General features: G+C 31.6%; 1 protein-coding gene across 1 annotated transcript; it reads left to right on the forward strand.

Moving 5' to 3' along the window:
• Nucleotides 1-3513: 3513 nt before the first annotated feature.
• LOC129232335 (mediator of RNA polymerase II transcription subunit 17-like) lies at nt 3514-12015 on the forward strand (the record flags this gene model as incomplete). The annotated part of the gene is made up of 6 exons (XM_054866487.1): nt 3514-3719; nt 4866-4922; nt 6335-6472; nt 8308-8422; nt 9615-9763; nt 11732-12015. Coding segments are annotated over 6 exons (879 nt in total), but the record flags the coding sequence as incomplete, so codon positions are not given.
• Nucleotides 12016-15844: the final 3829 nt, after the last annotated feature.

Below are 15844 nucleotides of genomic sequence, written 5' to 3' on the forward strand. Positions count from 1 at the left end.
ACCCCTCCCATAGGAGAAAAAATAAAAAAATATAAATGAAGAATTGTGCATATTTTACTTAAAATTAGCTTTAATGTTCAAATTTGTGTACAGAACTTTTTTTAAAAAGCTTTCTCTTTGAAGTTGCCTGGTAACTTACGACACTGTCTTCTCTTAATCAACTAAAATCATATTTTGAAAAAACAGAGATGGAGGAACAGTTGAATGGGGGTGTCAATACTTTGTTTAATATTGCTTCTCATAAGGGGTTTTGATCTGGGCCGTTTCACAAAAAGCGATAACTGTTGCCGCTCTGTAGATGCAAAGTAATTGCGTTTGTTAATGTAATTTACAACTGCATCAAAACTCTTCCTATTTAGTTTGCTAAGCATTATCTTACAATATTAAAACCTGAAAACATATGTTATAAAAGAGTTTGTGAAATTTTCTCAGTACTTGTTGCAATATATTGCACTGTAAACAGATAATAGGTTTGAATCTAAACAAGCAGTAAAATGAGGTTTTCTTGCCCAACCAGAAATTTCCTTCTGGGAGGTGGGGTTCATAACAATCCTTACATGTACAATACAACCTCATTTATCCGGACTAGATAGGACCAAAGGCAATCCTAATAAACGAAAATCCTGATAATAATCAATAATATTCTTAAATATGCAGACTTATCTTTTATTGCACCAAAAAACAATGCTTTCTAACAAAACTATATCATACCATTTTTTCTCAATTACTTCATCAGTTATAATTCAGCTGCAATAGTATTGGGCTGATATCCAAAATATATCATATTGTTTGCAAAATTAGTACTATACTTTATTGTACGTCCTTTGCAGGAGTAGTATGCTTAATTGAAATGAAACCGAGTATTTGGCGCATTTAAACTTCTGTTCTTGAAATCATAATTTTAAATGATTATTTACGTAAATTTATTTTTTCTACAAATTTGATCCGGATAAACAGGCGCTGGCTAAACGAGGTTCTGCTGTGTGTAAAATACATTAATAGAATAGGTAGTATATTACTTAAAACCTAATCTTCTGTGAATTTGAACCATTCCCCCTCCCCTCCAAACTGCTAAGCCCCTCATTCTGACCTTAAACAGTGAAGAATTATTTGCACACTGAAGTGTGTTTTCCTGACAATGCAACTAAGAATGAAAATAATTGAAGCCAAAAGCAGGCCCATCATTTGGGAGATTAGGGGGGGTCAATTGCTACCCCTCTCCCTGGATTTTACAAACACAGGGATGTGCCGTCCTAAACTCGCTTTTAGAGCAATCTTGGGAGCAGGAAAATGGTGAGTTTGGAGAAGTAAAACGGTGAATTTGGAGCAGCCTGGAGCAGTAAAAATTGCAAATTTGGAGCAGCTTGCAGCAGCGAAAAGTTAAATTTTGCATCAATTTGTAGCAACTATGTATATTTCACGAACAGAAACATGTGTGACATGATAAAAAAGGAGATTAAGGATGCAAAAAACCGTAACTCCAACACTCCAACTACTAATTGAAGCTCTCTTAATTACATTTATTTATTTGTTTATATTTATTTATTTTCTTTTTTGTCTAATATTTTTCACAAAAAACAAGCCATGTCCTGCTCTACTTTTTTCTTACACTGATTTAAATTTAGTTCACATATTTACTTTGCTTAATACATCACTGCTTTTGTTCACTTTAAGTTTTGGTGTTTGATATCTATTTTTAAATTTTGTTTGCTTTTATGTAGTTCATATATATATATAAAAGACACAAGATATATATACATGAAACTCAAAAAACATATTCAAAAAGGCTAAAAAAAAGCAAAAAAGAATAGTTTAATTTAAAAACTTTACCTCAACAAATAACAAGTGAGTTTTAAAGAGCTATTTATTAATCTTTTTTTTTTTTTTTGGTACCTGTAAGTTATTTACTAACATTTGACCTTATACACATAGTCATATATTAGTACATACTGAGCTACTTGATTAACAAATCTGAAGATCAAGCAAAGGAAACCATTAAAACCTTTAATTTTTAACTGTTTGATATTTAATCACAAAATTAATAATGAAATTACAATGAAAAAAAAATGCTTTTGGGAAATGATGTCATAAGAAAAGGAATTTTAAAAATACATGTGAAAAAATAAAAATAAAAATTTTGAGGCAGGCTCAGGATATGGAAAGTAATGTTTGAGTCTCAGAAACTTTAAATGTTTGCATTTTCATCGCCACAGCATTAGAATTCCCCGATTTTTGCTATCTTATGTGTCTCCAACCAAAATTAGGGATCAATTTTCTGTTCCAAAATCTTAAGAAACCCAAGATTAAAAACTGGTGAACAATATTAATTTTTACACTTGGCATTTGCTTAGATCAATTCGCATGCAACTAGATTTGACATTTTTGAGTGGGCGTGGCAAGAAGACGGACTTACAAGTCCTGTTCTTCTGAAAACAAAGGATAAGAATGGTTGAAAATAATGGTCAATGTAAAATTTTTCAACTGAAAGGAAACGATCACATAATAAATTAAAACGATTGAATTTTTCGAAAGCGGATGCAATCGGATTTTGAAATATGCAAAAAATCAGGGCTACATAGAAAAAATCGTAAAAACCAGCTCCAAATGCCTAAACTTGATAATCTGAAAAAAACTGCCAAATATGCTGAAAGAACTGCAACATTAAATGCAAAATCGCACTTTTGGCGCAAGTTTGTCCGATTTTGGAGCAGAAAAGTTCATTTAGCAGTCTTTTGGAGCAGTTTGTCGCAACTGGCACATCCCTGCAAACATGATGAATTTAAGCATTTTTGTACATATTTTGTTGTTTTTTTCAGATAAAATGTATCGATCAAACGCTTTGCCCCTCCCCTTCAAAACAAAATATTTTGAAGTGACAGGCCTGCAAAAACCCCTCCCTTTATGAAATCCTGGACACGGGCCTGCAAAGAACTACAGAGAAAATTTTTATTGCATGCCAAAAGAATAACATAAATGGATCTTTTTTATAAGCACTAAGTTGATTCATGTTTTCTTTATGGATGTTGGGCCTATGTATTGGAATAAGTACACATTAAACCTAATATATATATTTATCTATCACTAGAATGGAATTTTTCTTTCATCTACAGAACCTAACCCCTATGTTAACACTACTATTATTTCTCAATTTAAGCGGTTTTGATTCACGCAGCATTTCTGTGGAACCCCTGCTTAAAATGAGGGTCTGCTGTGTTTTATTAAAGTTGTTGAGTATCTGGTCAGGCCTGTTATTTGGGCAATCAATTTAAGGGGGGGGGTTCAATTGCCCCCCCCCCCCAATTGAATTTTAAAAACTCATTGAAATTTTGCGGTGTGCATGTGTTTTTGATGTTTTTCTCCTATAAGATACATTGAGTGCATACCTTTTGCCCCCCTCCTGGAAATTTTTGAAATGAGAGGCCTGCATCCAATACCGAACTGATAAAATTTTTCTTATGATTTTTAAAAATTTGAATTCAAATAGTGTATCCATTTTGTTTGTAATATATATAGACTGCAGCATCTGGTCTTAGTGCTCCTGGTGAACATAAACCAGTTTTAGAACATTCTTTACACCAACTGCTGCGTGAGTTGCATTATAAAGCCATTCATCATCCTATGCCGCATCCAACAACTTCAACATTGGGCATCAGCAAGCGTAGAAGACTGGCTGGACCTGAAGCTTCAGACTTAGAAACCATTCGTAGATCAATCGACTAGTAAGCTTCACACTTTATCAATGTTTGCTTAAAAATTTGCGTGTCTGAACGTAAATAAAATCATAAAATTCTAACTTAATTAGAAAAATATAAATTAAATATGCCCCTAATTATTTACATTAGTTAAGACTAATCCAGTGAAACCAGGATTTAACTGAGCATTTTTTCTTGATAGTCTCAATTTTTCTGCAATAATACGGTTAACATTTCTTTCGGTACATGAGGTTTCTCTATACCACACCGCTTTCTCACTTTTTTTGGTTTTTAGTGTAGTAAGGTTTTCTCCTCATTTTTATATAATGCAATATGTATTTACTTTGAAGTCAAAGATAGCATTTAAACCATTGCATGCAATTTCTTTTTGTAGTACAAGAGCTTTATGGTTGCCTGCATAGGAATCGTTAGGCAATACTGCAATGGTAGGGCCCAAGTAGAAAATGGGCTCAAATTGAAAAAAAGGAGTCTTTTTTTGTATTTATTTCCAAGCTTGAAAAAAAAAAAAAAAAGAGGAAGAGAGCCCGTGGCATGAGTTTTTAATTAGAAAAGGATTGAAGGAAGCCTACTAGGCCAGTAAAGGGGCTTTCATATTTAGACTATGATGCCAGACTTAAAATGCTTAATATATAAAGTTTCCAGCAAAGGAGAATCAAAGGGCACGTGATTCAGTTGTTTAAATTTATTAAAGTGAAAAATGTTAACTGTTTGTAGTGAAGGCCGGAGAAGAGGTCATTGTTTTGAGCTGTTCAACTCTCAGACTGGTCTGAAGGTTAAGAAAGATTACTACTTCAGTAGGATTGTAGGCACTTGGAACAGCTTACCACAAGAGGCGGTAAATAGCAAGGGGGGGTAGATAGTTTTAAGAGGGCCATTGATCTCTACTGGTGACTGATAAATTGACTAGGACCAGCCTAGTTGTGCTCAGACCCCATTGCATATTTGTCTGTAACAGTTCTTTACTAGAAGTTTTTGCATTATCTTTTATAGATACTTTAGAATTTGTTTTGTTATCTTTAGTTATTGTTAAATATGTTTTGAATGTATTTAGTTGTTTTTTGTTCCTACTACATAAAATGTAGTTATTATGATTAATATGATTTATTGAACATTGCTATTTTAAAAGTTTTTGAAATCTTTCTTTTTCCCCAGTGAAAGCCTGTTAGAACAAATAATAAAGCAGTCTCGTCATGCCCATTTAAGACTCAGGTAATAATTTATCTTTAACTAAGAAAAAAAAATATATTTTTCAGTTCCAAATAATGTTTTAAAAAATTTTTTTGGTACTTTTTCGTAAATTATTAATATTTTTTCATCTCTACATAGGATAAAATGAAATCTCCAAAAAGTGCCTGTTTGTTTGAACGTGCAAAACTGAAGAACTACCCAGTCGATTTCGCTGAAATTTTCAGAGCATCTTTTTTTTTCAGCACCCGAAGGGTTTACAGACCAGTTCGAAAAAAATCCAATAAATAGTTCTTTTTTTATTCCAATTTATAGTCTAAGATCCGGCTGCAGAATTACTGACTCATTGAGTATAAAGTCAAAATCAAATTTTTATATTACATTATGAAAGGGGCAATGTGTTTTGGCTAGGTTGCCTAGCAAGAAGTGCCCACAAATATTTTTTATCAAATTAATATTTTTTGAAATTTTGGGGCAAAAATGACGCATTTGTTATTAAAGTAAACTAGACTCTACTTCAAAGAAATATACCTAAAGAACTTGAAAAGTTATGGTTGCCGTTGCACAACTGGCCGCTACCTATTCGCAGCCACATGTAAACGGGTACTATTGGTGCACATTTATGCACTCATAAAGTATAGTCATCATTTATATATCAAATTAAAGCTATTTTTTTTTTCTGAACGTGATAAACTAAGGTTGCCTATGCAAAAATGGCCCAAAATGGGGATTGCCAGCTGTTAAAGGTTGCTTAGAATGAAAGAGTTAGCGCTTTGCACTAACTTTTGGTACTAATTTTCAAGTCACTGAATGATATAAAGAGTTCAAAGCAAATATGTTCTGTATTTGTTTGTTAATTAATAGGGAATCATAATGCTCTTTAAAAGCAGATGAGAGATATCATTTTCTGACAAAGTAGCTTTTTCTCCCTTTTCAACATTTTTTTTAAAATTTGAAATCTAGGTAGGAAAGTCATGTGATATTTTACAATAGGGTTGCACTTATTAATTGCTTTGAAATTCTTAGATAGCTCTCAAAACTTCTTTCCTGTGGTTTTTATTATTTTACTGCTGCTGAGGCCATCAAATTTACTATCTAATCATTTTTACCTTTTAAATACTAGGCAAGAGTTATGAGACCAAATTACTCATTCTGCATTAACTTAAATATTTTCAGACATGGTCGTTTTACTTTGGCTGCAAATATTCTACCCTGGGGAAGAAGAGAGCTAATAGATCTTCAATTAAGCTTACAATTTTTGGTTATAAAAATTTCTGAACATATATCCATAGTTTGATTAGTAGTATGATTGATGATAACTCAAGGGAGGAGCTTCCTCCTCACAAATGAACTATAAGTAGCATTATGCTATAAAATGTAAATTAACTGCATATTCTTGAACGCCATTTGTTTGAAGATGCAAATTTTATTTCTAGGACTATGTATATGATTGACACATTTGCTGCTGAAATTAAAGATCCATTAATAGTTGCTCATTGGTCATGCCTCAACAGTCCAACTCTAACTAGTGTGAAGATAAATGTTATGACCAATGGTTATGAAACAATTTGCAGGTAAATATTTATTATTTCAGCTGTTCGTAAAACCATTCTCCCACTACCAGTGGCAAATAAAGTGAAGCACCGTTTATATGTTTCTCTTTTATACGTTTTTATCAATTATACGTTTATTAAATTGGTCCCTGCAGTGTCTGATACACATTAACCTATACCTATTATACGTTTTTTCATTTGTATGCTTTTTTCATACAGTCCCTTCAAAAACGTATAAATGATGCTTCACTGTAATATTCATTTCTACTCCTGCAAAATAGAAATTTTTGTTGCAAACTGACTTATTTTGTACATTTGTTTATTTCTAAAAGAAGATGTAAATCTCAAAACTATAGTCTAAAAGACGGATTGAAAAATTATCATCCTTTGAATTAGCACACATTTCTTTTTTATACTGATAGTTTAAATAGTAGCACATACTTGACAGTACTTATGACTGGAGACATTGATCAAGTGATTTAGACTTGTCTAACCATGTGGTCACTCACTCCTTTCAAAAACGTTATATCTTAAGAAACGTGATTTTTCAGGAGAAGGATTATAAAAATTTAAGATATCATGAGTAACTATGTGACGCTGATTGAACTTTTTTTACACATAAGTTCTTTTTCAACAAAATCTGGTGTTTCTTCTCTGTTTCATGAAGAAGAAGTGTAGAAAGTGTAACTTTTAAAAAGTTTATTTATGATGTTTTTGCATTTTATTTATGATGTTTTTGCACTAAATTTCAAAGATACTATTTGAAGTATCTCAAAATATGTCATTACTGTTTCTAATTCTTCTCCTTACAATACTGACAAAAATACAAATAGTGTGTTCTAAATTAAAATAAGATTGAAGAATGATCTTTTTTTGTGTGCCATACTGTTTTTGGAATAAATAATGTCATCTTTCACTAAACAACACAGATGTTTCATGCCTAATGGATCAAGCACAACCCAAGATGTGACATTCTTGAAAATAATATTCCGAAAATACTTGAAAATGCAAATACAACACTTTTGCTCTCTAACACAGAAATATTAAGTTATGGAAATGCAGGTATTGTAAAGATATGTCTTTTTTTTGAGCTGCAATGAATGAATAGCATAACTCAAAATTGCTAATTTTTGAAGTATGACATTTTTGAAAGGAGTGAACAATGTGTAGGTGTAAGAAAAAAAGCAGTCATAATTTATTTCTACAATTTTATGTGTTTTTCATCAAGTAATTATTGTTTTCTGTTTAGTTTTAAGAACTTTTTGTTCTGAAAATTGTAATATCTATTTTTAAATTTAATATATATATATATATATATATATATATATTTATATATATATATATATATATATATATACATAAAGCTTGTATTTTTGGTTTGTAAATGTTCAATAATATTACTTCTTGTCATGCTTATATTCTGGACTTTTGGTAACCCCTATTGCTTGTTTTGTTAGATGTCGGGGACTAGTGCTGCTTTTTAGGCAATTTCGCCAGCAGCACTCACAAAACATCTCATGGTTATTTCCCTACCCTTGGGAAATAACCCCCTGATAAGGCCCCAGGGTATTTTGGGATTTTTTCAAATTTTCGTTATCATCTACCAGTATCATAGAGCTGCCTATGGTGCCTATTGAACTGAGTTGTGAAGTTCAATTTGATTGAATTGTCCAGGTCACAAATACAGTATATGATAGTGTTTCTTATATATATTTATATATATATATATTTAATTTAACTGTTCTCCCCCTTTTTAGAACTCACTTATAATTATGCTTTGGACTATGTTTTAGTTTGTTTACCAAGCAATTACGCTGATCATTTATTCACTACGCCTGAACTGGATTATTTTTCAGGACTCCATTAGTTGTTTATGTAGAAGAGAAAAGTTTAAGAGCAGTTTGCAGAGATGGTCGCTCAATGACTTTATCATACGAAGCTCAAGAACTCAGATACCTTCTCATGTGTCAGGTATGATCTATATGTTCGATTCTCAAATTTTAGCACCATAGAGTTTGGAAAAAAATGTATGTCACGTCATAATTTTAAATCAAACCATAAAACTTCGGTTATGAGCCGCTTTTCAACCCTCATTATGTTTCAGTATATTTTAAAAGCAAGTAGGCAATATCTAGATAAATCTGTCATATTAATGACTATGAAATTTAGTATACAAATAGTTCTTTTAAAGCACGTTAAGTCCTAGTTTTAGTGTAAGAGATCATGCATCTAACATTTAAAACTCTTGTTTATAATTTTAGTTCATAATTTAAATATATTTTTCATGAAAATGAGCCTTTTACGCAATGTTTTCCGTTTGAAATTTTAAATGGTTTGGAACATTTTTAACTTCCAAAAAATCAACTTCAATACTTTCTTGGTGCAAAAGTATCTGTGACAAATTCGGTAAAGATCCAATATTAACTAGATTTGTATAAGGTACATGCCCACACAAATACAGTTCTCTCCTTTACTTGGTTCTACTAATATTTTAATTATTTTTTTTAATGCCTCAGATTTTTTTTTGACTAATCAAGTTTATCGCCCACACACATTACATGTGATTACTATCTTTGTTTCATACCATTCAAGTTTTTATTAATAGTTGTCTTTAAGTATATTTTTATCACACTATTTCTTAACATATTGAGGTTAAACTGAGTGAAACCTTGTTAATTATTTCCTATTTAATTCAGCTAAAACAAGAATGTTTATTCGCCCAAAAAACCAAAAATTAATCTAACTCCCTATTCTTAAGGTTTGACAAACCCTTCGGCATTTAATAAACGGGCAAAGACATTTGCTAAAAAGGTACAACCTAATAAACTGATAATTTGGAGCATATGAGATTTAACAAAGTGTTTTGCTGTTGATATACAAGAGTATTTATAAACAAATGCATATGAACTGGTTATAAGGACACTCGAAATCTTGAAGAGTAACCTTATAACAAGGTCTGATTGTATACCTAATACATATGTGTTTATAAGCGAAAGTCTTTCCACCATGAAAAATTCCTTTTTGCGCCACTGGCATAAAGTGTTCTCATATAGTTAAGAATGTGCCGGAAAAAGGCCATATAAAGGCCCTATTTTTTAATCTGTTGGAAGAGTGGGAACTTTATTATAAAAATATTGATATTTATTTGAATGTTTATTTATAGGTATCACAACATCAAGTCAATGCTGCTCAAGCATTAGCAAAACTGATGGGATGGAAAGTTATTTCTACATGTAATAATTTGGGTATAGGAATGCTAGAACCTGTTGGAAATGCATCTTCAGTATTAATGGCTTCTCCTGTTGGAGACAGGTACGTTTTACTTCACATAAAAGTAAGAAATTTTTTTAGGTTTTCTTTGTTGCTAAACATTTGACATACTTAATTTACATAAAATACGCTGCCAGCTCAGTCATTCCATCCGAGGACTGTAGTTTCATGCTTTTTAGCACTCATCAGCCCGTAATAAGAAGTAACTGTGCTTGAGGCGGAAAACCTCGTAAAGGAGCCAAGCGAGCTAAACAAACTGGTAGCTAATGTAGAATTGGCACAGCAGACACTTACTGCAGCTCATTTAAAACACAAATAACTTGAATTTGATGCTTCAATTAATTGTACTGTTAACCTAATAAAATATTTCCTTTTGCAATTTTGTTTTCTTGACAGCAGTTGTCTTGGGACTCACTTAAAGTAGAGCACATTTTACATACTGATGTTTTATGCAACCTGGCAGCAGGCAAAAGCAGGGTACTACAAAATATCAAAGACAAAATTACTAAATTTCTAGAAAATTTCCCAATTTCTCTCTTAATTTGTTTTTTTTTTTCCGCTTTAAAGATAATTTGACGAAAATTACCTAAACTGCTAAAAACTCTTAAGAGATCAAGTGCAACAAGAAAAAGAAAAAGATGAACTATTATTAGGGTTAGCTAGGTTTTACCGTCCTGTTCAAAACTGTCCGAAAGTGTTCAAAACTACATTTTTAGAGAAACTGTATTTTGTGAGAAAATATCAAAAACAGAATAAACTGTGTCAAAGTTAGGTTTTATATTGAATATTATTCAATAGTGAACATTCAAGTATAAATATATATGTAACTTATTTATATAGCTAATTATAATCTAGTGACATAGAATTTGAAGCTTTCATTAAAAATTTCAATTTGTACGCTTGTTTTTTCTTTTCTTTTTTTTCATAATAGTAACCAAATTTTTCAACATTTATGCATGTGTGCAAATAAAAGTGTTCAAAATATGTTGCAATAATTGATTCAAATGCGATAAATGACAATTTTTGAACTGGAGGAAAAAAATATATTTCCCGAGTTTATACAGTTTTGTCAAGATTTTCTTCTCTTGACTCTAGTGCCATTTCATGATCTAAAACTAAATTACCACAAAACTTCTTTGGAAAATGCCAATAATTCATTTCTATTAATTGTGAAGATACTACAGTATAGTTTTTGTTTATTGTAGTTACAGAATGTATTATATTTAAAATGTGCAATTTCCCTTTTTATTTCATAAGTTTCAAAATACAAGTGCATATATTTAATCATCAATTTATTGTTCTTTAATCTATAATTTAAAAAATAATTTTTGTTAAAACATCATGTAAAACTTATATGCAAAAACCATTAAAAAAAAATTAAGCTTTTTTTTTGCACCTAAATATTACACATTTAATAATATTCCTTTGAGTTATAAATGAAACTGAAATTAGTTGTCTTGGCAGTGCTGTGAATTCCTTTCATAACTCTGCCAAATGTTACATAAAGAAATTTTTATGAATAGAGTCATCAGAAATTTTTTTAAGCAAAATATTTTTAAATGAACATTTCAGGAAAAAATATTATCAAATACTCATTAATTAAAACTCATTATTATCTATATTTATGCAGTATGTAGTACATTACGAATATTGCAGTAAATACTAATAGATTAGATTACACCCCTTCAGCTTTTAGGACCGTTTTGAACGCTAAAAGCTACCTGTCTTGCCCTAAACCAGTTTTGGACAGTTTAAAACCCAACTCCGACTATAATAGCTCTGGCAAACAAATAAATATTATGTAAACTGTTGTCTACTTTTAAATTTAAACAAACCAATTTTATTTTTTACTTATTAGTATTTTCTTTCCTTTGTATTAGTGCATAGTATTTAAAAACGTTTAGCATCTTATTCAAAAACAATTCAACTATAACTAGCTTTTTCAATAGTAAAATTTTACTTGAGCTCAAAAGTTTTGAAATAATTGCTTTCTTTCCTTTTTTCATTTAGAGTCATCGCCATAAGATGTGGTCCAAAAACTGGAATCCATGTCAGTGTTTCGTTTTCACCTCAGCATGCAGATTTCTATCCCAGCACATTAGTTCGAGACAGGAAATGGCAAAATTTAGCTGGCAGTTTCCGAGAAGTGTGGTGGGAAAAAATGGAAGGCCGGAACTTCTTGAATAAATTGGAACATTTGATGGCCAGTGTGACTCCTTGTTGATTCATAATATTTATAATGAAACTTATTTTGTACATAGTTTTTTCTGAATTAAAATGTTTTTATAAAATTAGATGTAAAGAAATTTGTTTTATTTTAAACCTGCCATTTTTTTTTACTGTTTTTTTCTAACATATAAAACTGTTTATTAAAAAAAAAAAAAAAACAAACTCAAAGCGATGTGTATAAATATAACACAGATAAAAAATCTTAAGGAATGAGCAAACTAATTGTTAGAACTTTCTTGACGCCTATAGCTAGCAGTGTCCTTGATGAATAAGTTTATTTCTTACAAAGATAAGGAAGAAGAAAAGTTAATGATTCCCAAGTCAATTTACTATTAAAAATAACCCCAATGATGAACCCAACTTCTTTCTAGAATCATACTTATGGTTCAATTTCTACGATAAAAGTGCATTAACATTCTTAGACGCATCAATATATCGCAGTCTCTTATACTGTAACAGTATATTGTTATTATTTATCTGCACATCATATACAGCAACTGGTAGCCACTATTCCCAGAGTGAGCCACACTGCAAATCCCCTTGCACAGCAAAGTGTACAAACACTAGGCTAATATTTGCTGGAAAAAAATAAAGTTGCAAATACATTAGCACCCTGATTTTATGTATTCTATCTTTTTAGTGATGCAAAACATACCTGGCAGGAAAACGTAAAATTGGAGGCATGTTAAAAATCTAAGCATATCGTTTCAAAATTTAAAATTAACCAATGAGCTAGGAAGAAAGGTGTAATCTTTACTTATTTTTTGATACAATTTCATTTATAGCACGACCCATACTAGCAATTTTTTGCAAGTTTGCTTCTTTCTTGGCATTTGCAAATAAAAATTGCTTTAAAGATTTCATGCTTTGAATTGCTTGATCAGCTATGGGGACATCCTCCATTACCTCTTGTCTTTATCACTATCATTGGCAGCAGGTATTAAATCCAATATTGAAGTAGTTTGTGACGCGATAAGACAATACATAGGAACAGAAAAAAAAAAAAAAGGAAAAGAAAAAATATAAAAATAAAATTAGACTTCTGAAAGATTTTCAAGAAAAACCTCAGCAGTTCTGATCCTCAGTCATTCTGAAGGAGCTTTGGACACTTGGAGAAAACCCCTCGCACAGCCAAAGAACAATAAGACAAAGAAAAAGAAAGTCAGATCGGCTTCAAACAGCTATAACGGATTCTTATCTCGAAAAAAAAAATATGTGAGTCTTTTAGGTAAAAAATGATTTTAATCTGTTTGTAGAAAAACATATTAAACTGATTTTCTAAAAAATGGCAGCATAAAATCTGGAACATTATAACATTAACAATAAAGCAAATTTTAGGGATCAGCAGAAAATGAAGTTGGAAGCAAGATAACACATGAAACAGCTCTTGTGTATAAACATGAGTGTTCCATGGTTGCCGTTTTTCTAAATACTTTCCAGGCTTGTAGGCCATGGTGCATCCAGGAAGTTTCTGGCTGACATTTCGACTGACACTATTGCTGCAGGCTTCTTTGAATCACAGTGCTTTGAAGTTTGAGACATGTCAGAGGAAATATCATCCTGGATAGACCACAGCCATGAAGCCAGGAAAATAGTAGCAATTTAATTTATGAAATGATTGGTAGAATTAATTGCAGCCACCAAAAACCTTTAAAACATTCATAAAATTACACTTAATTTCATTAAATACCGCATAAACTTTTTTTAAATGGAGAAAAAAAACTACAGTTATCTTTTTTGGAGATCTTAAACTATATAAAATTTATGTGCTTTTCCTGAGTGGCATGAATTTTGATGCTTGAAAAGTAGAACAGCTGACGTGCAATTTACAAACTAATGGGGGCCATGAAGAATGCCCATAAAATCAAGTTTTGGAAAAATTGAATAGTATTGTTTCGATGAAAGAATTTATGGGCCTAGTACATGGTTGGTAAAATCATAAGTGTTCAAAAATTGGAGGTGTGTAAAAATGGAGCATCAACTGTGATCTTTATATCAATTTAGAGCAGAGTTGGGTTTTTGACTGTCCAAAACTAGTTTAGGACAGGAGGTTTTTACTGTCCAAATCTGTCCAAAAGTATGCTAAAGCTAAAACACTCGTTGATGGTTTTTAAGATTTTCTGGGCTTTTCTTTCTTAAAAAATACTTAAAGAAAAGATATTATAAATATTTTTTTTTTCAGTTTATAAGCTTTCATCGGGCCGAACAAAATCAGTTTGCGGGCCGGGTGTTGCTTGTGGGTCCTAGGTTAGACCCCTGCAATAGAAAATGAAAACATCCACTCAAATGTATAACAAAATGTAATACTGTAATTTACAACCCTGGCTAAGGTTAAGGCAAAAATACCAATCAGCTCACTAACAACATCCAGATATTGCAGTTCAGTTTATTACCCAGGATTTTTGCCCTCACTTTACGAGCTCAGCCCTACCAGGTTCGTGAACTCTCGCTAGTGTGCTAAATTAATCAAGCAAGAAATTGCAGTTTCTGTATAATTGGTATTTACTTGCATAAGAAAACTTATATATCTTTTTGAAGCTAGCACTAAAAATGTGTATATTTTTTTTGTTGAAGAATCTTCAATCATGTACATTATAAATTTTATTTTATCTTTAATCATAATGCAGTATGCAGTCACACTGACTAATAGTCAGCTATACAAATATGCATGGATAAAACAACAAAGAAATACCCACAGCTCAAATATCATTGAAAATTATCTTTTTGTCTTTGCAAACATAATTTATAATAGAACTGCAGATTCTCTAGATGCATGTAGACATTTCTAAAAACATTAAATCACTGCTTTAGTTTTTATTTTTTTCTTTTCAAGAGGAGAATCAATTATTACGCAATAGCTCACATATAAATTTAAAAGTTTCTACATTCTCTCTACAAAGAATTTGCAAAAAGAAAAAATCAATACCAACCAAATGAGCTTTACATCTATTTTTTAAAAAACATTATTAGGAATGTAAAAGTCATATACATTTTGAATGTATTAAAATTTACAAGAGAAATGAACACAAAATAAGTTATACATTTAAATGACTAGTTCTACAATTTGTACATGATTTTATAATAAATCATAACAGAATAGTTTATTGCTTTACAAGTAAAAAAAAAACAAACAAATAAATAACATTACTTTCTGTGATAATGTATATCACATTTTTTTGCTAACGGTCTTTCCCCCCATTTTTTCTGTCATTTTAATACTTTCCCCCCATTTTGTTTGTTTTTTATTTTCGCGCGCATTCCACGCATTGTAAGATATCAACTATATGATTTTAATCATTTTTCTGCAGCTCTAGCTTTGAGTCCATTTTTTTCAATTTCTTGTCAAAGATCGTTTTTTTCCCATTTTCTTGCACTACCATTGAAATTTTACTAGCGTCCTTTCCTTCCTTGTTTAGGCGGCAAAAGCGCTGATTGGTTCCCGGGCATTGCGGCGTCCCACGAACTGTTTTGCCAATTCATTTTTCCACCCCGTCACACTCTGCCTGCAGCACTTGGTTCAGTTGGACGTGTCGCCGCACTCTCCATGCTTTTCATATATGGGAACGATGAAGAGATGCTGCCCGGCGCCCTTGGACGACCGTGGCTTTCCACCATATTTTTTAAGTCTTCTATAATGAGGTGAAATTTGTTAGCTTTTAATTTCTACATCTATAGCCAAGACTAGGTACATTTTCGAGGCAGAGGATGACAATAACTGTGGAAACTTTCCTGAAAGCCGAATGATTTACGCGGTCAGTAAGCAGCTAACTCCTGCAAAGAGCCCTCCATTTTCGACCTTATCAAGATGCACAACCTCTCTGTGAGCGGCGATATGCATCTACAATTTTCCTTCGTAAATCTCCTTTGAATTTTGAAGTGAGACAACTTCAACAC

Source organism: Uloborus diversus, unplaced genomic scaffold (assembly GCF_026930045.1).
Source record: "Uloborus diversus isolate 005 unplaced genomic scaffold, Udiv.v.3.1 scaffold_1161, whole genome shotgun sequence".
Taxonomy (NCBI): Eukaryota; Metazoa; Arthropoda; class Arachnida; order Araneae; family Uloboridae; genus Uloborus; species Uloborus diversus.